Source organism: Lissotriton vulgaris, chromosome 9 (genome assembly GCF_964263255.1).
Source record: "Lissotriton vulgaris chromosome 9, aLisVul1.2, whole genome shotgun sequence".
NCBI lineage: Eukaryota > Metazoa > Chordata > Amphibia > Caudata > Salamandridae > Lissotriton > Lissotriton vulgaris.
In genome coordinates, this window is record NC_141697.1 from 1,074,156,861 (window position 1) to 1,074,182,497 (window position 25,637).

A 25,637-nucleotide genomic window follows, 5' to 3' on the forward strand; every position below is an offset into this window, starting at 1 on the left:
CTCAGACTATTACTTTGGCTTAGGTTTGGAATAGGTGCATTCCAAATGTTGTGTCAGAAGTTTCATATTGCAGAGTCTGGAAGAACATGCTAAAGATGGGAATTCAAGGAGTTAAACCGATACACACCCATGGAAACCCATCACTACAGTGTCATTCATTCATTCATTGTTTACTTTATTCGGTTTCATATAAAGAAAACCATAAAAGTATAAACATCTAGAAAGAAACAGTGCATATTACTTAAAAATTCATTGATTGTTTGTTAAAATCAGCACAGTGATTCGTGTTGCAGATTAAAAATTTACATTCAAGTTTTTTCAGTTAAAAGAACATATAACAAGAATTAAAAAGTTCATCAAATCACAGAATTACAAGTTATTTCTATGTCAGATACAAAATTTTAGGAACCTAGCTATATTTATGGCCAAAGATTAGATTCCAGAAATTGAAGAACCAAGAATGAGGGTCGACTTCGCGTAAACCCAGGATTTTTAGGATAGGTACTAGCCATCTCTTTCTTGGTTCAATATAAAATTTACAAAAAAGGGTTGTATGTAGGAGCGATTGAGGGGATGAACCGTTGCAGGGACAGTGACTTAGGGAGTGAGACCAATCATTGACCGTTGGAAAGGTTACAAAGCGGTGGAAGATGTTAAGTCTAAATCGGGTCAATAAAAGTCTGTCAAAACTGTATAGTTTCCAAGTTAAATATGGCTCGATTGTAAGGGATGTTTGGGTTAGAAGAGAATGCTGCACGGAAGTTTTATGTGGTTCAGTCAGCAAACGAAGGCCTGCTAAATGCGTTAGGCAATGACTTTTTAACGTCTTCCTAGGTATCGTAGCCATTTCTATCGGGGAGTGATAGTATTTCTCGAGCCCGAGGTCGGATAGGAACCTCCTAACGTATTGTAGCCACTTGATCTTGTTTGCATTTTCAAGAGTGACACAGTCTGTCACTACTGATTGTGTAAAAGATAACTTATTTGACGTCTAGAGACGGTGCCATAAGAGAATTGGCTGCGTCCTTATGATGTCGGAAATGTATGGCACACCTAATTCTGATGGCAACTTAATGTGGACGTACTTTGGGGTACTGCGAGTAAGAATCTTAAACTATTTTCCACCTTTTGAATGGCTTAAACCTGTGCATACCCCCACACCCCTGCCCCGTAGATAGCTGTGGAAACGCATTTGGCCTGGTAAATGCGTAACATCTCTTCTGGGGGCGTTTTCCTAGTCTCGGCGTGAAAGCTACTAATGCCATTGTGGCTTTTAAGAACAGCATTTTTCTAACTTCAATAGCTCTACTTCAAGTACCCTTTTAATCTATTACTACTCCTAAGTAGGGATCAGTGGGTGTATGTTCTACCCTGGAGCTGTTTTTCTTAGTCTCCGACCTGATGACATGATAAAAGTTTTTTTAATGTTAATTTTTAAGTCTAGGTTCGACATAAATACATTGTACCGGTTTAGGGAGCGTTGAAATTCGAGGGGCGTACTGGCGATAATCACGGTGTTGTCCGCATACAGGAGAGCGAAGATTGGACGCTTCTGAACCAGGGGTAGGTCCTGGCACCCTTCCAACATGGCTAACTCCAGGCCATTAGTGTATAAAGTAAAAAGAAAAGGTGCTAGGACGCAGCCCTGTCTAACTCCCAGCTCTACCCTGAATGGGGCGGATAGTTGGCCCCCCCAAACCATACCTCACTCTCGCAGTTGCATTTGTATACATGTCCCGCAGATAGTTAACCAGCAAGAAGTCGATACCCATTAATATTAATATGTCCCAGAGCTTAGTGTCGCCTATGCAGTCGAACGCTGCAGTAAGATCTACGTAGGTCATATGCAGTCTTCCTCCCTTCGCGTCCACGTATTTGCTCCTGAGTAACGTTAAGTTGAGGACCTGTTCGATGGTACCTAGGCCTTCCCTAAAACCGTACTGGAGGTCAGATATGATGTTATTATCTTCCGTCCAGTACTGGAGACGTTCTAATAAAATACGTCCTACCACTTTACCCACCGGGCACTACAATGTCTTACATGTTGGGGTTTGAGATAGAGTACACCATCCACCAGTCTGATTGCAGGTTATGGGAAATTGGATTCTCCACCAGCCTGGAGACAGGTCCTTTATTGCACAGTTCAAGCTTGTTGTGCAATACCTACTAATTCAGTAAGAAAGTGCATTTGGGCAACACAAGCATCAAAACTATGGGGACTGAGACCACTCATACCATCAGAATATGTTGGCCTGATTCCTGACTAGCTCACAGTGCGCTATCTGTACCCCTAAACCTCACAGGGTACCGGATGGCGTCTGCAATCTCATAATATGAAAACCATGATTCCCCCAAGGAAATCATGGAAACAGATCTACCCTTTTGTTTTGATCTCAGGCATACCCAAAGGTAAACACATGAAATACACAAATGTACATGTTAAACAGGTACTGAAGAAATCAGTCTTGTGTAAAATACGTGTGCTGCATTGATTAGTAGAACTGAACAAAGTATTGTAACCAGCATTGCAAGAATGGTGAAAAATATGAATATTAAACTATTATGATTGTTGCATTGATTATAAGAATACATACAATTGTACTCCTACCTAGTACTACCTATCCTAGAGAGCATAGGGTGAATGCAATTCTGCCAGATACCTTGGAGTGGTCTAACTCCCCATTTACCTGTGTTTGTTTCATCTGGAAGCCTGTTTGGTGTGGAAAGGGCTGCAGCCCCTCTCAGGATAGTGATGAGATTCAGCGGGGTCAGAATTCAGGCACGGGCGCCCACGACCATGAAAATGCTCCTCTGCTAAAATAAGGCTTGGGGTAGTTTATAAAATGCATCCAGACTCAATCTTAGGTGGACTAAATGTCGCACAAACACATAACCCAGCAGACAGCGTCTGGGCAATTGAGCAAGAAAAGTGGGTGAAGTAAGAACAATATTGGTGCATAAGCACTTCGGCTCTAATATTCAGAATCTCTGAGATCCTGATTCAGGCGGTAACAGGCATTACCAGCGAAATTGAGATTCTGAGGTCTGCAGCAATTCCTCACTCACCCATGGTGTTTTCTGAGGGCACATTTTGACAACTAAACGCAGCCACAAGATTCCCACAGGAAATAAAACTATAGTTAAGGGAAAAACTTGCATGCACGGGTGCAGAAACACTGATCCCCACAGTTATTTTCCCATGGCTCACGTGTAATGAGGGCTCAACTACTAACAAGGATGCAACCAGTAGAACAGACAAGCAGGCCCGGACTGGCTGTTACAGGCACCGGGCAATCCCCCAGTGCGCCGCAAGGGTGGGGGCCGGTTTTGTGCCCCGGGGGCCGTTTTTAGGTCTCGTGACCTACAATGCGCGCAAGCGCATTGAGGGATCGAGAATTCAAGTAGCCAAAAACATCGTCAAACCAAGGGCTTCGTTCCTGCGGGTTTCTTGAAGTTCACATGAATCACGTGAGCAAACAAGCACACGCATTCACGGCCAGCCCAGCACATCAAAGGGCTTCTCCTCCCCTAAATATTCATGGCCGGCCGCCGGCCGTACTTTCAGTTTCCCAAAGGGCTTCGCTTGCATTCCCCCCCCACCCCACCAGGCTCTTCCGCCCCCATCCGGCTTCCCTCCGGCCATTTGGCAGCATTGCGAGGCCAGCCAGACACATTGGCTTCGCTGTTAATTGCTTGCTTCATTTCGCTTTGAGGCAACGTCTGTAAGCAGGGTAAGGCTTAGCTGTTAACACGGCTTCCATATCACTATTCGAGTAATGCACGCAGCTTTTTGGCAGTGTAGGAGACCTATATCACAACGGACAAGTGGTTGCCTGCTGAGTATTCACCCGCTGATGAGCACTCATTCAAACACAAAGACGTTTCACCGATGAGGATGCTGGGCGCCCGGCCGTACTTTCAGTTTCCCAAAGGGCTTCGCTTGTAAAGGGCTTCGCTTGCATTCCCCCCACCCCACCAGGCTCTCCCGCCCCCATCCGGCTTCCCTCCGGCCATTTGGCAGCATTGCGAGGCCAGCCAGACACATTGGCTTCGCTGTTAATTGCTTGCTTCATTTCGCTTTGAGGCAACGTCTGTAAGCAGGGTAAGGCTTAGCTGTTAACACGGCTTCCATATCACTATTCGAGTAATGCACGCAGCTTTTTGGCAGTGTAGGAGACCTATATCACAACGGACAAGTGGTTGCCTGCTGAGTATTCACCCGCTGATGAGCACTCATTCAAACACAAAGACGTTTCACCGATGAGGATGCTGGGCGCCCGGCTGTACTTTCAGTTTCCCAAAGGGCTTCCCTTGCATTTCCCCCCCACCCCACCAGGCTCTCCCGCCCCCATCCGGCTTCCCTCCGGCCATTTGGCAGCATTGCGAGGCCAGCCAGACACATTGGCTTCGCTGTTAATTGCTTGCTTCATTTCGCTTTGAGGCAACGTCTGTAAGCAGGGTAAGGCTTAGCTGTTAACACGGCTTCCGTATCACTATTCGAGTAGTGCACGCAGCTTTTTGGCAGTGTAGGAGACCTATATCACAACGGACAAGTGGTTGCCTGCTGAGTATTCACCCGCTGATGAGCACTCATTCAAACACAAAGACGTTCCACCGATGAGGATGCTGGGCGCCTCTGTTGCTCGGCAGTGTTTCCAAAGACAGTCACGTTAGTTTCTGCGAATGTCCAGTTTCCGTACTCGGCTTCGAGGTGCCACACTGATATGGAAACCACTGGTGGAAAGTAAACACACTATTGCAATAAGCGAACTTGCTGGGCGCTAGTTTCATTCAATATTTACAAAGTATTACGTTTGGGCAGCGGCCAGACACCGCCAGTGCTCACTCAGGCACAGAAAGTGACGCCTAATATAAAGGAAACTAGTTTACTCTGTGGCCTGATCGGCTGGAGAAATGCAGATCAAATGCTTTAAGTGCAAAGTTTAACATTAAAACGATTTGCGCAACAGTACCTGGCCCATCCCAGGGAAAGGTCACCTATGATTGTTCATTAATATATGAGGTGTCATGAAACAGTTATGTTAAAAAAAAAAAATGTAAACTCTGATTTGACACTGTGTAAGGATGCTGGCCTTGGCGGATCGCTCTGTGAAACAAAGCTTTTGCTATTTCGCATCTCAAACACTAGAGCTGGAATGGCAGGCCAATGTTCATAATTTCGTCAAGGACTCATAGAACCCCGTTTCTTTACTTTACTTTACTTCTTTTTTTCAGTGTAAAGTACAATTTTACTTTAAAGTATCAATATAATTTGGACTTGCAGGCTGCAGGAATATTTATTATTCACCACCCACGTATTGAAAACGAAATCACGTGAGGCTCCGGAGTGAGGGGTTTCACAACAGTCACTCCAACTTGGAGGTTTTATTGCTCCCTTGAAAGCAATCCTTCGTCAAGAGTTGGACAGGCTGCTTTCGTTTATGCGGTTCAGTTTCGTTCGGAATCTCCGCCGTGGGATGCAAAGCCTCGCAGTGTAGACCTCATTGGTCGAGCAGAAACATTTCAAAGTGCCATCGACGCGCAGAAGCTTGAAAAGTATTGTATGACATAGTGTAAAGGAATAGGTAGTAACAGTGACTTACTGTGGTTATTCAGCAAGATGAAATTTATTGCTACTTATTGGCCAGCCAGCCCCTGCACCTGCCACATCCACCACCACATCCACCACACCCACCACCACCACATCCACCACACCCACCACCACTACATCCACCACCCCATCCACCACCACCACTGCATCCACCACCACCACCACATCCACCATCACCACATCCACTGCATCCACCACCACCACCACATCCATTGCATCCACCACCACCACATCCACCAACACCACCACATCCACCACCACCACCACCTCCAAATCCACCTCCAAATCCACCTCCAAATCCACCTCCAAATCCACCTCCACATCCACCACCACATCCACAGCCACATCCACAGCCACATCCATCACCACATCCACCACACCCACCACCACCACATCCACCACACCCACCACCACCACATCCACCACACCCACCACCACTACATCCATCACGCCATCCACCACCACCACCGCATCCACCACCACATCCACCATCACATCCACCATCACCTCCACATCCACCATGACATCCACCGCCACATCCACCACCGCATCCACCACCAACACATCCACCACCGCATCCACCACCACCACATCCACCACCACCACATCCACCACCGCATCCACCACCACCACATCCACCACCACATCCACCACCACTTTCACCACATCCACCACCACTTTCACCACATCCACCACCACTTTCACCACATCCACCACCACTTTCACCACATCCACCACCACCCCATCCACCACCACCACATCCACCACCACCACCACATCCACCACCACCACATCCACCACCTCCACAACCACCACCACCACATCCACTACATCCACCACCTCCACCACCTCCACATCCACCACCTCCACAACCACCACATCCACCACCACCACCACATCCACCACCATCACCACCACATCCGCCACCATCACCACCACATCCGCCATCACCACCACCACCACCACCACATCCACCACCACATCCACCACCACCATATCCCCCAGATCCACCACCACCACATCTATATGTGTGTGTGTGTGTGTGTGTGTGTGTGTGTGTGTGTGTGTGTGTGTGTGTGTGGCTCTGTGTGTGTGTAGGTGCAAGTGCAATGTTCTTGGATTTTCTTCACAATAAAATAGACTGAACATAATCTTCACAAAAGTTATTTACAAATGTTTAAGCTATTGCCATTATAAATTACAATAACTTTTATTTAAGTATTAATTATTTACAAAATTAAAAGACATTGTTATTTGTAATATCAATACATCTAAGTCACCTAAATACAACACACATTGCATTACAAATGCTATAGGTGTCACATTTGTGAAAGTTAAAACTATTGACTTTGTAACTGACAAAGCTATTAATTTTGCTATTTTCAAAACCAACACATAAATAAAACAAGCACTGGCGTTGCCAATAGGTCTCGCAGTAGGAAAAATGGAGCTATTGGTTTTGTAAATGACAAAGCCCTTTGTTTTTAAAATGAAAACAAAAATAAAAGGCATTGTTATTTGCAATTGTAATAGCTCCAACTTTCCTACTGCGAGACCTATTGGCAACGCCAGTGCTTGTTGTTACAGGGCTGTTTTTGCAGCATAGCTGCAAAATCGGCCCTGTAACACAATCGGCCGAAAACCGGCCCTAGGAAAGAGCTCGTCGCACCCCCAGGGGGCCGGCCGAGCACTTTGCCTGGCCCGGTTTGGGTTCTCAGTCCGGCCATGCAGACAAGAATCAGAGCATTTCAGGTGCCGGATGTCTAAAACTATCCATGCTTAAATCCCCACCCTATTAAAAAACTGCTCCTTACCTGAAGTAAGGGGTAGTGGGCACGGAGGTGCTTTCTTGCCTAATCTATATATGTAGTGGTTTGGAAACAAATGGATTAAGGGCACTGCACAAAAGATACCACTAAATTTCGCCCCGGCTCTAGGCTTTGTAGTGATTGCATTTCTCAGTCTACATATGCACCGCAGTAAATCTAAGCTTATTTCCTATTTTTGCCAGGCCTATGTCCAGATTGGGAGTCTTGGGATCCACAGAAACCAGTGGACAATGCCCGTGAAGCCATGCAGCAAGCTGATGACTGGCTGGGGGTGCCTCAGGTAAGAAGGAAAAGTGGCTGGAAAAAAAAACCCTGCATCCTCCTGTTTGAAGATTTAAAACCATGTTAATATAATGATTAAAGAATTCAGATTATTTGTGCTAAGGACAATTTTTAAATTAACTCAAGGTGTATTCGTATTACGAGGGCAGCAGCTTCAGCAAGGCAACAGATGTCTTAAACATGACTGTTAATCCAAATTTTTACTCTTATCACACTTCTTGAGTATGAAGTAAAAGTGGGTGTTGTATTTGTGCGCAAAATATTTGAGCAAAATTATATGAATTACATGTTTTCCATATGATAGCCATATTAGCTCCTTGGCCAAGGCAGCGAGAGTTCATTCGTGTTATGGTGGGCAGTGCGTTGGAAAGTGACGCGACTGTTACAGCATCTGGCTCACCTAACAGAGTACTTTGTGATGGTTCAATAGCTTCCCGTTCCAGCAATGGACGCAAAAATATATGGCATTACCAAGGATGAATGGGCTAATGAACGACTGCCAAAAGGTCCTGGACTAGTACATTATTTTAGAGGCTTTTTATTTCGAAATGCTAACCACTCTTACTATCTGTGGTCTTGCCAGTATGGGAAAAAAACTTTGGAGTATGTCCAATGTTGAGAACTTGTCTGAGTCTCACGTTCTTAAAAACGAATTGTCGGAGATTGGGGTTAAAAGGTGGACAGGGCCAGATTTCCCAATGTTTGTTTGCAACATGCGGGGAGCTACCTACTATTTTTGAACCAGTGATGAGTGAATTCGACCTGTGAAACCGAGCAATACACCTCAAAATGAGGGGCTGCGAAACCCCCACTGTGAGATGGGTGCTGGAATTTTTTGCCACCCAATCTGTGGTTGGCGACCCGCCCATGCCAGCATAATCATAAGAGAGCCAGTTGAGCAAAAATGGTCTTATTTAAAGAGATGGGAATTTTTTTGAAACAAATATAGTAACTTGGGAAAAACTATCATTTTCATCAGAGCCACCCTGCCCGCCAGTGATAGCAACAGGGAGATCCAGCACTTGGCGGGAGTGCAGGATCTCCTTATAGCACCCCACCCGCCAACTACGATCATCCAACCAAGCCCTCGCCGCGATTCCACGCATCCGAAGAGCCACCATGGGAGGAAGATCATTCTCCTACTTAGCGGCCAAAACCTGGAATTCTCTCCCCACCCACCTCAGGCTTATTCAGAACCACCTATCCTTCAGAAAACAACTCAAAACCTGGCTATTTGATAAGTAGCGAACCCCTCCCCCCCTCTCAAGCGCCTTGAGACCCTCTGGGAGAGTAGTGCGCTATACAAATACTTGACTTGACTTGACTTGTCTGTATGGTAGATAATACCCAGATATCTAGCTGGTTCCGTCTGCCATTGGAACTGATACGGTCTGTCTGGTGTAGTGTCAGCTTTTGTCAGGGGAACCATAATAGATTTAGACCATTTAATCTGGAGTCCTGACCAATGGCGAAATTCCACTATTTCCTCAATAACAGGAGTCGAGTTAACTTCGGGGTTTTTAACCACTAGTATCGCATTGTCGGCATACATGGATGAAAGTGAGTATCGGAAACCCATATTCACTCACCCCGTCGACAAGGGAACTTTCACAGAGCACACACCATGGGCTCTACTGTGAGAGCAAAAACCAGAGTCGAAAGGAGGCATCCCTGCCGCGTACACAATCCAGTCATAATAGTTTGCACACTTTTCAACACGCGTGTTACACGGGGAAGATGGCCGTGCATGTTCTGCTGATAGAGTGGGAAAATTGCACATGTTATCAATATTCCTATGGTCGTTGGTGATGGTGAGGGGTGTGTAGGAAGAGGACAAGTTAGGAAAAAATATTCTAAAACATTTTTTTTAAGAATGGCAAAAATGTTAATATCCTTAATTGCGGCTAACAATCTACATCAGTGTCTTCCAAAAAAGCTTATTACACCTGTAGAAAAGTTGTGTGACTAGCCCAAATAAGTTCAATTTCCAACCACAAGAGCGTGTGATTTATGAAAGATGTAAGTCACTACTTTTCGTTTAATGAGGCCAGGCAGTAGGTATAAACAGAATTAAAACACACTAGAAAGGCTCATAAGAAGCATAAAGGCCTGTGGAGTGATTTTAGCAGAATCAGTTGGGTTCACAGGGCTGCTTAAATGTGAGCTCCCGGTTTCCCTTTTAGAGAACGTGTTTTGTTGCACATTATATACTCCCACGAGAGCAGTAAAAGTTGTGTTATCTAAGGAGTGATCAGTGGCCTCACAGTGATTACCATTGTCCTGGTTTGCACAAGGAATGTGGCGACATCACCCATATGCGCACCCCTCCCCCACTCGCAGCGTCAGAGGCAGGAGAGATCTGAGATCATCAAATGAAATGTTTATTTTTGAAATGGGTGCTACTTTCTGATTCCAAAATGAGAAGCTTGCTATTTAGTGCTTTAAGAAGGTATGCATATTTTTAGGCAGTGACAAAGCTCTCTTCATGTGTCAGAAACCAGCCATCATCAAATAAAGAACGAAAAGACTAGAAGCAAAAAATGATGAACAAATGATAATTTGCCATAAACTCATCCGCAGGATTTTGAAGTTGTGACAACCAGTCAGCTTGCTCTGAATGTTCATACAGTTAATTACATATATTTTTATTGAGTTTTCTGCATATAAACAAGTGCCATGATAACTACCACCTGCAAGTAGGTTCTGGAGGCATACCAGTCTGATTCCAACAACACTATGGTGAAGGCATTCTCAATAGTCCCAGATTGCTTGACCACCAGGCATTGTTATATAAATGTACCGTCTCTGCTTATCGTCCACGGTGATCCTGTGCCGCCCCCATCTCTCCTCTTCCCATGCTGCACAACTGCTGTTAGGGGACTGCGCCTTCGGCGACTCTCCAGGGTCCCCATTCCTTCTCTAACGTTTGTCGGCACCCCCGTGTCTCATCCAGCAGTTCATCTGCCTCATGCACCAATCCAGGTTAGTTGCCCAGGCCTGTATTGTCGGAACCCTATCTTCTCGCCCCAGTCCCTGATTACATTGCGACGTGCAACCATCAAGGCAACATTGCAGAATAAGAGTCCATTGCAGTCCAACGTTTGTTCCCCCCCAGATACCCAGGATCATCAGCTGTGGGGTTAGTTCCAACAAAAAGTCTGAAACTGCTGATACCGTGTGGCCCATATTCCTCCAGAAGCACTGAATCTTAGGGCAGCCCCAGAGCATGTTCACCAAAGTTCCCCTCTGCTGACAGCCCCTCTGGCAGAGATCATTGTCAATTCTACTCAGCGAAAGAAATGGGTCCTCTTAATGTACACCCTGTGGAGTAATTTGAGCAGAATCGATTGGAATCCTGCCCGTATGGCCCCATTCCATGGATAACAGAATGCCGCTGTGCAGTCCGCTTCCTCTAGTCTGTCAAGGTCTTGTTACCATTTGTCACTAAGACTATCCAGCGAGGGAAGTCTATTGTGTAGGAGCGTAGAGTATATTTGGGACACAGCGGGCTGGTCAGAGGAGCCCTTGGCACCCTGTACTCCAGTGGTGTCTTGCCTGGCATCTCTTGTAACAACTCTGAATGCCTTTGCATTAAGTGTTGTCCCGCCACATGTCACCCACCTATAATATGCCCAGTAGGTCCCACTTCATATAACCCTCTATGGCCCGTAATCCTTTCAGAATTTCTGACTCCCACTGAGGGGACTCCAGCATCAGCTTACCCTTCCAGCCCATGATTCGAGTCACCAAATGCCATGTTTTAATTACTGTTGGGGTGTGGACGGGCAGTGGCTTCAACCCCCTGTCCCCATAGTCGCTGGACATAACTCCCTGGGTCCATTGCTCCCTTGTATACCATCCGTGAGGTTTCTTGCTGCATGGAGAATGTCACGTCATTGGTCACTGGCGGTTGTGTTGCCCAGTAATAGAGACGTTGGTCAGGGAGGGCGATTCTGCCCGCCAGGGGCTTGCTGGTCAAAATAGTCAGTGCAATCCTTGACCTTCTCCCATCCTAAAGTACCTTTCATGTTATCTCGTCCACGGGCCAGAAAAATTGATCTGGGAGTGTTTTGCAACATACATAGAAATGTCTTTATATACAAAATTTTATAGTGGGCTGTCCTTTCCTGCAAGGATAGCAGGAGTATTCTCCAGTGCCCTGCATCCCCTCTATAGGCCCCCAGGATTCAGGTTAGATTTTCCTTGAAAAATATATCGCTGTCCTCGTCACAAAGATTATGATATGATTATGATATATGAAGCCCACAGGATCCCACTTTGGTGGGTAATTCCAAAACCCTCCCCGGTCGTTCTTGGAGAGTGGGAATGCCACATATGTGTGCCAATTTATGCGAATACCTGAGTATGACCCAAATATCTCCAGTATCTCCAGCATTCATTGGGTGGAGCATTCGGGGTCCGCCAGGTAGAGAAGTATGTAATTTCCATACAGAGAAAGAGCATCCTCCCTTTCCCGGTCCCATCGTATGCCCCTTATTAGTACATCTTTCCATATCCACATGGCGATTGGCTCGATTGACACGGCGAAGAGTAGGCAAAACAGTGGACAACCCTGCCAGTTACCACTACCCACCCAAACTCTCCTGAAAACTCCCTGTTCACCTTAAACCTGGCTACCGGGTCCGTGTAAAACAGTGTCACTCACAATAGAAATATCGGGCCCAACCCCATCTTACACAAGTTCGGCATCAGATATCGTCACTCAAGGGAGTCAAATGCCTTTTCGGCATCCAGCGCTAGTATGATGGCCGGCTCATCTATACTGTTACTATGCACTAGGCAGCCAGCCAATTTCCTGAAGTTATGCCCGTTCACCCTATATGACATGAAGCCCAATTGGTTGGGGGCAACAAGGGTGTCCACCACATGCAACAATTGGTTGGCAAGAACTTTTGCCAATACCTTAATCTCCAGGTCTGTCTTGAAAGTTCCAGAATCTGGCTGCTATCAGCCTAGGTGGTGTCCCCGGTGCTGGCGGCCTGTCCGGCACCCTGTGCGCCCTTTTAGCTGTGAACCTCATGAAGGTATTGCTACCTAGTACTGTCGACAGTAGTCACTTTTCCCGAAACTGCTCCATATTAGGGCCATCCAACTGTTCTTGGACCCCACCTGACTGCACATTATTGCTCCGGAACTATCCTTTGGCATCTTTCACCTTCTCTGTCAGGTGCTCCGTAATTTTCTGCATGGAATATTGCTTTCTGTAATTGTGGGTTCCAACCGGATCAGCTTGGATTCGGTCTCCCCACTCTGTCTACCAGTTTCCTATGGCCAGTCCACAATAGCCCCAGGACTGGCGCCACTGCATCAATTTTAGTTTCCAGTGCTGTTATGGTATCCTGTATAGCCATTAGAATCGCTGCTGTATGGGCTTCTAGTCTTTGATCTGCGTTTGCCGGTCCTTGACCAGACAGCTCCTCTCTGTGGCGGGATGATCTATCGCTTCTTAAGGGTTTTATGCTGCACCATTCCCACATGTATGTAGATCCCTGCTTATGTCTCATTCATTTTCCTTTGGGCCCGCCGTGGCCCCACTGCATTTAGGTATGCTACCACTGCGTCTCTGTTGATGCCCCGTAGGCACCTAAGGGGTGTCCACCTCACCAAAGCCACCTTTCTTGAGGGTCCACCTCTTCCCCCCCCCGGGCCTTACCCCCCAAACCCAGGCCTCAGCCTTAGGGCCAACTTTCCTGTCCCTTGCAGTGTGACCCGAGGAAGAGGACAGGCTGGCCATGGGCGGACAGCCGCAGCCAGTCCCGTAGGCAAGATAACGACTTGCTCACCTTGTGCATTGCAAGGGCCCAGGGTTCCCGACCACAGATCATTCTGGTGTTCCAGTGTCTCTTTGTCTCTGGGTTGAGGGGTGCTCCCAGGGTCCTTCCGGTGGGCTCAAGACACCACTTGCTCCTGGGTGCTCCACACCGTCACACGCCACTCGGCTCTCCACCTTGGCAGTGGGTCACAGATTATACTAGGCCGTACTGGCCATACCTTGTCGCATGCCCCGAGGATCAGTGACTCCAATTTCTCTTCGGGGTCCATGTCACCTTGTGCAGTCCCAAATCACTGGTTACCCCCTTAGAGGGATCGTCCCCTGTTAGTGAAAAGAGAGATGAGCTAGTCACTATCCTGACAAACAATGTCTCCGCTATGGAGGATAGTAACGGTGGGGCAAATAAATTTGATTTACGGATCAACCAGGCAGTAAATGAGTTGGCCCCTGAAGAAAGAAAGCAACCAAGGAAACGATTAGTTACCTCACCATGGTATACAGTAGAGATCAAACTTTTGAAAACTAAGTGCCGGCGTCCGGAGCGGATCTGGAGATCTGACTATAGTGCAGAGCATCGGAAGGAATACAATAGAGATTTAGAGGACTATAAAACGGAAATAAAACAGGCCAAGATGGTGTACTTTACCAATAAAATTCAAGAGGCCACAAACTCCGCCAAGGAACTATTTAAAACTGTATCGGTTCGAACTAAGAGTCCTCGAGACACAATGTTTGTCCCAGACCAAAATTTCGTTGACAAACTGGCTCTGTTTTTTCACCAAAAAGTACAAGCTGTTTATAATGACCTTTAAAACTTGCAGGTAAATGTGGAAAATAGCAACAGGGAATTAATTAAGACTTCTTTAACCCTGAACTGTCTATCCCAATTTTCCTTTCTTAACGAAAAACAGGTCACCAGCCTGCTAACTCAAACAAAATCAGGTTCACCCCTAGACCCATGTTCCCCCCTATATACTCCATCTGGCCACTGAAGTTGTAAGTACTATTCTGACTCCTCCTCTTAATGAGATTATAAGATTCGGAGTCTTTCCTCAAAGATGGAAGAAGGGCTGCATAAGACCCATCTTGAAGAAAGACTAACTGGACCCGCAGGATACAAAGCATTATCGTCCTATATCCTGCCTCCCTCTGCCATCTAAGATATTGGAGAAAGCTATGAACCAGGAGCTGATGGAGTGGGTGGACCATAACAACATCCTGGACTCCACGCAGCAAAGCTTCAGATCACTTCACTCGACGGAATCCGCTCTAATAATGGCAACGGAAGAAATCCGTAGGAACATGGATTAAGGTGGCAGAGCTATCCTAATATTACTTGATTTAATGACAGCTTTTGAAATCATTAACCATGGGGTCCTACTGGAAAGGCTCAAAGCTGTAGGTATTAGAGATACTGCCCTAACCTCTGCCCTAACCTTACTTGGGTCCTTTTTGGACTCAAGAGTACAACAAATCTACTGGGATGGAATTCAATCTGGAGAGTTTTTTCGCCCTTGTTGAGTCCCCCAGGGATCGGCATTATCCCCCACTTTATTTAATCTGTATGCGACCCCATTGGCAACACTGATAAAAGATTAAGGCCTGCAACTGGTATCATACGCAGATGCACTTAGTTAGTGGTGTCACTTACTCAGAGTGTTGAAGTCACACCTGAGCGCTTCCGAAACTGCCTCACAAGTGTTAAGAGCCGGATGAATACACATTCTTTAAAGCTCAACACAGAGAAAACAGAGGTGATAGAATTTGGCCCAAAATCTTCTATTTGGAACCAGTTATGGTGGCACGCAGAAGCTGGCATTTGTCCCGTCCCGTCCCAAAAAGTTAAGAACTTAGGTTTCGTGATTGACAAAGATTTAACACTTACCTCACAAGTCAATCAGGTCACCTAAGCCTGTTTCTTCACGATTAAGGTCCTTCGAAAAATACTACCATTTATACCTTTCTCATTAAGGAAGACAGTAGTTGGAGCCTTGGTTTTATCACGTATCGACTATTGCAATGCAATGTATGTTTGAATTGGAGAAAGACAGCTCTCCAAACTCCAATCACTGCAGAATGCTGCTGTAAGAGTGCTTTGGATCTCCACAAACATCACCCGACGTCCTATGGCATAAGGCAACTACACTGGCTTCCTGTTCGACGAAGGGTGCAGTTCAAGGCCTTATGCCTAGTATACAAAGCTGTAAATGGAGGAGGTGCAGAGGATATGAAATCTCTTTTTCCTTGCTATGTACCATCTAGCACATTAAGATCTGGTAGCCTGAGCCTGATCTGCTTGCCAAGGATAAAGAGAGCCCAATGGGGTGGCAAGGCGTTTTCATTTCAGGCGGCAAAGCTCTGGAATTCTCTGCCCACCGAGATTCGACTAGAACTGAATAAGATCTTGTTTAGAAAGGCCTTAAAATCTTGGCTATATACTAAATCCTAGACTGGAAATGTTCCTACTAATCCTCACACAGCACCAAGACGCCTCGGCAATAGTGCGCTTAATAAATAATTCAGTCAGTCAGTCAGTCAGTCAGCCAATATGCATCCCTTCAGTCACTACAGGGTGGATGGGGCTGTCAATTTGTGGCAGCTGCCACCATCTTTCAGGTCACGCTGGCTGCCGCCTCTGTCCCTGTGTCAGAGCTCACGCTGCGCTGTGCATCTGACAAATGATGAAGGCCCCCTCCGCAAGATGACTGGAGACCCTGCTGCAGCAGACTCGAGGCATTGAAAGGAGTACCTCCACGGGGCCTGTGCCAGAGCTATGGACTAATGCGTCTGAGTCAATTTGCGTCTGGCCACGCCTCCCATCAGAGCTGTACCTTTGTGTTTAGTATCCTCAAATTGAATGGGGAAAAACCAACAGAGCTAATGATCCTAGGGAACATTTAATAACAGCTCTCCCCAACTGAAATGACCCAGCAGATTAGGAGATCCCCCATTCCGAAAGAGAGAATTAAAAGCCTCGGAATATGATTGGACAGATCCCTAAATCTTGAACATCAAGCAGTACAGGTAGCGGCCACCTGCTATGGAATTCTAAGGCAACTACGGAAAATCCTGCCTCTACTCCCAGACTCAGCTCGCAGAACCTTAGTCCAAACCCTGGTATTATCACGACTGGACTACTGCAGCTCCTTATATCTGGGTACCCCCAAGGCTACTACGAGGAGATTGCAGGTGGTACAGAACTGTGCAGCCAGTCTCCTCCACAATGTCCCCAGGAAACAATCGGCCAAGCCAGCACTTAGGGCTTTGCACTGGTTACCGATCTTAGATCGAATAAAGTTCAAATAACTATGCATAGCGCACAAAACTCTGTGGGGTACGGGTCCAAAAATCCTACAAAATGTACTGTCCTTCTACCGTCCAACCTGCAACCTGAGATCTTCCAATCTCAATCAAGCCAGGGTCCCTAAGATCAAGAGGGCAAGAGCGGGCAGCCGCCTGTTCTCAGTTAATGCCTCTGCTCTTTGGAAAACACTCCCAACCCAGCTCCGCTCTTTGAACAATCTCCTCGAATACAGGAAGAAGCTAAAAACCTGGCTCTTCATGAACTTGAAATGATTCTCCTTTTTGGAATGAAGGTAGCCACTGAGCGCTGGGATGCCTAAGGGTAGCCATGCGCTATATCAAGAACGCATTAATAATTATAATAATAATAATAATAATACACAAATATTGTTTACCATGAAGATGTAAAAATGCCTTTGATTCAATCTAGGCAAATGGGGAATAGACTATGATGTAGAAGCCTTAATAGGAACAATAATTCTTTTCTATTCATGAATGTTGGATTGCACACAGGCGAACACACTCTGGGCATGTTTCACAAAGGGACGTACAACTTGAGAAGTTACAAGTGCAGAGTCTCCTCACTCGTGTCCGAATTTCTGCACTCTGGGCGGAATCTTCGCACTAGAGTGCAGAGATTCTGCCACAAGTGTGGACACCCTGCACTCATGGCCCAGGGGCCTAGGGCCAGGAAGTCAGGGAACCCATACCCTGCCCCTCTATAGGGTAATTTTTTAGGACCAGGAACTGAGTAACCATGTCCTGTAATGGTAGCTGCAACATTTCTTCTGATGTTGTTGCAAACAGAAAGCTCGCTCCCAGGGGACCGACTTCTGTCCTGTGGGAGCGAGACAAAGGGGACCAAGAAGTGTTCGGACCAGGGGAGTCGCAATTGCAATTAAGGAATCGCAGAAGCCTACCTTGATGCATGTGGGCCTTAGCTTTCTTCCAAATTTGGTGTTATTTGGTTTGGCTTTTTTTTTTCTTTACATCATTCAATTCTAATTTTCTCTATGGCAATTGCATCGAGGAATTGCTTTTTGGCCCACTCCTTTTACTTGACCTCCTCCACCTCCAATCCTCTTGACGGATCACCCTAAAACTTTCCAGGCAGAAGCTAAGATGGAAAAATCTTTTATTTTGAAAGTTTTGTGAAGATTTGTGAAATGACACTAAAGTTATTACCAGCTCAAAAGAATGCTCCTCCTATGGAAACGCAATGGTGGTATACTATTCTGGCTGCAAACTTATTTAATAGGCTAAATATATTACATTTATTCAGTTCACAGTAATACCAAAAGACACGGATGCTACATTGGAGTAATAGTCTGAATATATTACACTACTTTAGTTCAGGTACTTAATCAACGTAAACATTCAAAGGAAACAGATGATGAAATGGAGTAAATACCTTCGCAATCTTAGGGGTGGCTGGTTGCCCATTAATTTCTGTCCTCTTGTTGCTCTTTATTGTTGATGTTTTGGGCCTCCACAGTATTAGGGGTGTCCTTCATCAGGACCATCCAGTTGGACAACATACTGCTTACAACAGTTTAAAAGTGCCTCAAAGTCCAGTGCCTCTATAATAAAATCAATATGAACACATTGTAAAAATATGATATGCATTCAAATGCTCTAAAGTACTCCTACTTCATCTGATCTTTTTCATTATCTCGATTTTTGTGGCCCATTTTAACCAAAAATGGCATAATCTCCAAAACACATAAAACTTTATCACAGTAATTTCTTTGTCCCTAACCATTATTCTACTATACACAGATAAGAACAACTATCATAAAGCACACTTAACGAAAGGTGTTGCTCATAGGGGGTTTTCACAAGTTGTGGTCCTGTTTAACAACATAAGTGGTGACTTGCACAGCTTGTATTTTGCACCAGTGCAATTTAAATCAGGAAGATCTTTTTTGTAATTGGAGACCCTCACATTCACAAAATGATCAGCTGAGAGCAGTTTGACTTCATAGCCACCTTCAGATGAGTACAAATATGTATGCAAAATCAAGTAGAAAAGAAACCATTATTCCTTTTCAGCATTTTTTCTATGTTAAAAAACGTGAACATGTAATATCATTGACTGCACATTCTTTTTTGTAGGTAATTACTCCAGAAGAGATCATTCACCCTGGTGTGGATGAGCATTCAGTAATGACCTACCTGTCACAATTCCCAAAAGCCAAGCTGAAGCCGGGGGCGCCTCTGAAGCCGAAACTCAATCCAAAGAAGGCTAGAGCATATGGACGGGGTAAGGATCCTCCCATGGTGCAAATGTATTTTGATTTTGTTTGTGTTTCAAACCTACAAATCTAGTTTGGGCAGAAATATGAGTTCCAGCTGAGGAATGGTAGAGGCAGGTCTATCATGTTAGGAAATGTGTGGCAACCAGCCAAGAGGGCACTCCCATCCTGCAAACTTTCTCCCAAATACATGAGCACACACCTTTAGCTGAAAAAATGTGTCCTTATGAAAGGTTAGCAAGTTAAAACAATGTTTTTATTGGTTGTAATTGCTGCTTCACGGAAGGCCTCTTGTGTTAGACCTGTGCTAGCATGTAGAGGTCTACTAACTCATTTCTGAAAAGTGCCAAGAAGCTAGAAGGCATTTGTAGTGCTTAAAAGTCACCACACATATAATGTTTTCAATGTTTCATGTCTGCTTTGTGTCTACGGCTGCTTTGCAGCTACATGTAACATTTGTAGATGAACTCTGGATTATGGACTCTGTCTGATGGTCAAAAAGCTTCATTCATTGTGGTATACTTATGGGCTGGGCTTGGAGAATACTACATTATTGGCAGTAGGCACTGTCTGGAAATGCAAGGCTGTATTACTTCTGTCAACATTGTTTGTTAGGCCTTCTCTCGCCGTGGAGCTCTTGGTTTATGAAGTGAAGTGAAGCCAGCCACGTAGACACGAGCTGCTTTACCAATATAGGTTTATTGGTGCATACAAGTACACACTTGAGATGTACATTAACAGAGCCAAGGAGGAGTCATCCAGTCCCAGCGACCCAAGTATGATCTCCTGCATTCAACCAAGCACTAGCCAAATGTCTAGAACATTTCTATGTCACGACCAATACACACACATACACACACACACACACACATACACACACATACACACTCACACGCACACGCACACGCACACCACCACCACCACCGCCACCGCCACCACCTAGCACCTCCCACCTACCACAGTTTGTCAGGACGTCTTGCATAAAGTCTTCCTGCAAACATGGGACTTGAAGATTAAGGTCCCATCATAGTTTCTTAGGGTCAATCCCCTTCCATTTCACCAAATACTGCAATTGTTTTCTAACAATTCTTATGTACAAAATGTTATAAACCACCTTTTCATCCAACTGAATTGGGAAAGGAAGGCATGTTTTTGCAGAAGAAGGCTTTAACAAAGATGCATGAAAAACTGGGAATATTTTGACACACTTATGAAATTTAACTCGTACTGCAACTGGATTCACTGTTTTTCAATCATAGAGGAATCACAAACCTATGTTGCTATCAAGATTAATTTTCCAATTGTAATTTTTGGTGAGTAACCACACCTTATCTCAAGCCATATACTGATGTGCTGGAGGTCTCTTACAATCAGCATAAAACTTACAAGAATCTTGAGCTTTTTCGAAGACTTCCTGAGCTGATTTCTGAATGTCAGTTAACTCAGTTAAGTTTTCTTTCACTGAAGGAACTCATTGAGACACAGAATGATCAAGACGAAATATGAGGGGATGATGTCCATACATGCAAAAAAGGGTGATATTACAGAACAGAAGTCTTTTTAATTGTATGTAAACCTTGCCAATTCAATGTCTTTCTCAAATCCTCTTCTTGTGACATGGCTTGACATTTCAAATACTGTTCAATAGGTTGATTCAGCCTGTGTCTGTCCATAAGCCTTAGGACGGTAACTTGTAGACAGACACATTTCCATATCTAGGTCTTTACACAGAGCAGACCAAAATCTTTAATTATATTGAGATCTTATGTTGGTAATCAAAAACGTTGGATCACCAAGTAGTCAAACATGTTGTGAAAATATCTGTGCATATTTTTTTAATATGGCCAACTTCAGCAGATATATACATTGACCCGGATTAGTCAAAGTGCCCACCACCACAAAAATGACTGTACAGCCTTGACTCTTGGGCAATTTTATCATGAAATCCATTGAAACATTTACCCAGGTGTAGGTGGCACAGGAGAGTGTCTCGGGTTTTAGTAGAGCTACACAGCAACAAGTAAATCCCCACATGTGAACTTACATGTTAATGAGAACCCATAATAGTGCCGGTTCAGGGGTAAATTGACCTTGAATGGAGCCCAGCTTTAACCTATGGGCCTTCTGTCAAATCTCAATTAGGAAACACAATTTCCTCCTGCACACCTGCAGAGATTACACACACAGCTGTATTTGTATCTTTGTACTCTGGGAGCTTATAGAATGTTTCACCCTTGCTGTGTTTGGATGAGCTTCAGCTGGCTGAAGCTCAGCAATAAGAAAGCGGAGCCATATAAGATGGATGCTAAATCTTCATTGCACAACACTAGACTGACAAAAAAATCACTTATGTCAGTTTAGGGCTCCCAGAAATATTCCTCTTCATGACAGAGGACAACATTCTAGATGGAGACAGGTGGTCTCTTTTAGGATCCATGCATCATGTATAGCAGTCTAAGATTCCTCCTCCGCCATTTAACTAAACAGAAAAATCAATATAACCTCAAAAAATATTCTCCTTAAATCTGCATCCATTCCAATCCCTTCTTAAGGATTTTGAAGTAGCAGTCCTTGATTATCGGTTTCAGGATTGCCTGTTTAGCTTGTGTTCACTCGTCTGCTAAGACGAGATGACAGTAGTTTACACACACTTTGAAGAAATACCTGTTTGCATATTTCACCAGGTAAAGTATTTTGGTCAGAGTAATTGCTTTATAGGAAATTAATTTTATGTGGTACACTATGCTATCTGTGTTGTGTACTAAATCACTTCAATCAAATGGAAAGAATCTACTTGGGAGTATCATGAAGACAAAGATTTCCGGAATGATGCTTATTTCATCTTGGAAAGATATTTTCTGGACCTAAAATAAAGAGCCTTGTCTTTGACAATTGCTGCATTCACAAAAATGCTAAGCTGGCAACTCACGTCAACTGCAATTTCCCTAAATTGATTAATGTACTTATACTTTCATTCAAAGTGTACTACTTTTGGAGGATGTGTCAACCTTGCATCCAGTATCACAAGCAAAAGAAGCATGGATGGTTTGGAAAAATGATTCTCTAATGGCTGCCATAAGCCTAAGAACTTTTTTTTTAGAGGTTGGCATACAAGAATCCATCAAACGTATTGGCTATACTATCCGCCATATTACAAGTGTGATTTAAAATAATTCACTTGCAGTACAGCAGACAGGACATCCACCATGTTTGCAGGGGACTACCCAGTGTGCCAAACATTAAGTAAGGTACTAAGAATGGAGATAGGGCTTTTTCGAGTTATAGTGATAAACTGATAGTCTTCTGGTGAGTAATCAAAAATGCATTGAGTAACAGAGTAGGGGTCTCATATAATATATACTGAGGCCATGTGATTCTGGAACCTTGTAAATACAAATACTAATGATTAAACATCAAAATGTGACCAGTCCATTGGTGGACTCAATTGCTTGTGGGGTGCTGCACTCCCTCCAGATCCCTACTTCCAGCACTTTGTCTCAAGGCCCTTCATCAGCAAGGTTACAAAGTTGTTTTTCACAGCTGTTTATTTGTTTCTTATATTTTTTTTGTATGGCACAGTGTCATCTATATGGTGTGTGGTGTTTCCCTTGAGCTGAGGCTTTACTTAGCTCATGGACATTCATGAAGAGAACTTCTTGAGTCATGGACTGTAGAATTCTTTCTTCTTCTGGTGAAAGCTGAACGTTATGATGGTAAAAATAACTAGGACTCCAAACGTCCACTCGTGAATTCTAAATCTCCAGCCTGGATTAAATAAAATTTACAATGAATATGTATCACAAACATATACATATATATAAAATTTGGATGGAAAGTATTTGTATATTTTCAAGTCAACCCAACTAGATTTTACTATTGGTCTGTAAACAAGCCCAGTCCTAGCACTGAGCAATTTAGTTTTGGAGTGCAACAAACAACACTTTTGGCATATCACTGAAAGCTATATTAATGTTTCTCTTGAAAATTGAGTGAAAATAAGCCACTACAATGTATGTATTAATCTGTTGAATACTGAGGTCAAGAAAAGACTTTACAAACATTGCAGGCGGGGTTAATCAGTTGTTTGCATCAGCTACTATTTTGCAATTCATGTTCTTTTCTTTAATCTTCTTATCGAGCACACATCCGGCCCAAACTGTATTTCACTGGAGATTCGCCACACCTCATTTAGCAATGTAATGCTTATCTTGCCTATTGTAGCAGAAAAGCAGAACAAACAATGTGTGCCCTCTCTGAGCCGCACAGTTGTTACTTTGGCCAAATCATGTTTTTTTTAATCGCTTTCACTCTCACTTTATTCTATCAATTTTTATATATACAGTTTGTTTAATCTAATTTCTTTTGCATATTATTCTGAAGGCAAAACGGTGCATGGTCTTAAATACTCATCTAGTCAGTAACTACCATCATCACTACAAAGTCACTTGTAATGCATATATTTTTATAGGGATCGAGCCAACCGGCAACATGGTGAAGCAACCCGCAAAATTTACAGTCGAGACAATCAGTGCTGGCCAAGGGGAAGTGCTGGTGTTTGTGGAAGATCCTGAAGGAAACCGAGAGGAGGTATACATTTTCAACACTTACTTTTCTTATTGTTGTGGAACCATTCTTTCAGTTAGTCTTACTATCGTATTTCGATGCGTCTTGACTCATTGTCTTTAAGTCGCATGTATATTGATCTTCTGGTTGGCGACAAAACACTTTTAGCTACAACTCCATAACCATGCTGTCCTTCTATACCCTAGAATACTTTAGGCATTCATTGGTGTATAAATGCAGGCCTTCGCTGCTAAATTGTAAATTACCTTCAGATCCATAACCTAGGAAGACTGATAAATCGGAGCGTAAATTTAACATAAAATAGAAATGTCATTTGGTAAACAACAATTTTCTTATCCAGTTTAGAAAAAAAAAATGTAATTTTATTAAAGAGAAGGAGGCATAGATTTTGGATTTCACTGCTTTATTGATCTGCCAGCAGCGGAGAACATAAATGTGATGGTTTCGGAGTAATTAGGTAATGAAAACGATGTAGCTAACATACTGCCCTCGCTAGGGTGTAATTTGCCACAGTGCCCAGTCAGCAACTATCGTTGTACATAAAAGTTTGATCACTAAATGCCCTGCCTCTTCTTTGATTTCTTGATGTGGCCTAACAGCTAGAGCAGTCGACCTCGAAGCAGGGGAACCAGGTTCCCCTCCTGTGATTCTGGGCCAATCACTTACTAATCTTCCAGTGCCTAACAAAATAAATGTGTCCATTTGTAATGCAAATGGTGTTCGTGTAAAGCTCTCTGATACCTGTGGGTTGATTTTGCAATATATAAAACTCCACACAAAAAAAACTTTGAAAGATTAGTCACCGTCCTCAAATTATAAAACCAACTGTCTACAGTAAACCACACATCAAAAAAACTTGACACTAAACACTTGTTTTGCAATGTCCTCCCCATTGGTTGGAAGCAGTACAAATATTCTAGGATGGCGTGTTCCTGAAAACTTCCTCTGTTCTGTCTGGTATAATGTGATTATGTCAGGTTCACTGGAAACTGCAAATAATCAAGTATCAGCAGTGATACTAAGCTGGTTGTCTCTATCAAACTTAAAATGTTCCTCCAGTGCTGGTCAGGAACATCAGTATTATATGGAGGATGCAATTTTGCATGTTCAAAACAAATAATATACTATTGACCAATTTATGGTACTCAGTTTACTAACCTCAGAAGGACTGGAAACTGAATCATCCTCGCTGGGATTCAGGTTTGTGTCCTTCGGATCACCACATGTCAGTGGTACACATTTAACTCACTGAGCTTTCTGGAAAGCTATTAATTAACTTAAATTAACTTCTGATCTCCAGACTTTTATAATCAATTCAAAGAGTCATTGACACTCCACTATTAGCACACCTGGCCACACTAAGAATGATCTATTAAGGACCCTCCAATCAAATTCCATTTGAAAAATTTGTTGCAACTCATTTCAGTACCTGTTACATCAACGTCATAAAAAATAGACAAAACATGTCAGCCTGGGTCTCTGAGGGCTCGTGAAGTCTTGGCAACTTTCATATACTTGAAGCAAGCTTTGTATGTACGTACCCTTACTTTTGGAGGGTGGCTTTTGGTAAAAACCCATATACAATACAGATGTAAATAATGCACAATAAATGGATTGTCCAGGCAGTCCTTTCACTTTGAAAATGTATAGAACTTGTATTCTGTTTAAGATCAATAACTTAATAATATGGGTTGACTCAATTCGATCCTGAATAAGGGGTGGCTGAATTTCCCGATATATTATGACTGTAGTTGTGTGACTGGCGATGATGATGATTCTTAATTTGATTGCAGTTTCTCAGACCTCCTTTTCCCCCAGCTACTGCAATTGCACGTTTGTCCTATACAGGCAATTATCAGGTCCGCACTTGTGTGCTTAGCAAGAAAGCTCACATGCACGTGTTGAACTAAGTTGGAATCAAAATCTCACTTAATTTGCACATGGTTCATTCTATCTGTTTATTATATTTTTAGGATTCT

The 25,637-nt window shown here is 43.9% G+C and overlaps 1 protein-coding gene across 4 annotated transcripts in view; it reads left to right on the top strand.

The window, feature by feature from the left end:
* The window catches only part of FLNB (filamin B), a 476,237-nt gene that overhangs the window by 180,399 nt on the left and 270,201 nt on the right, over window positions 1-25,637 (top strand). For all 4 annotated transcript variants that reach the window (XM_086939044.1, XM_086939045.1, XM_086939046.1 and 1 more), the window contains exons 3-5: window positions 7,623-7,720; window positions 18,935-19,082; window positions 23,543-23,661. In XM_086939044.1, coding sequence (XP_086795170.1) covers window positions 7,623-7,720; window positions 18,935-19,082; window positions 23,543-23,661 — 365 coding nt within the window. The remainder of the gene's footprint in view (window positions 1-7,622; window positions 7,721-18,934; window positions 19,083-23,542; window positions 23,662-25,637) is intronic.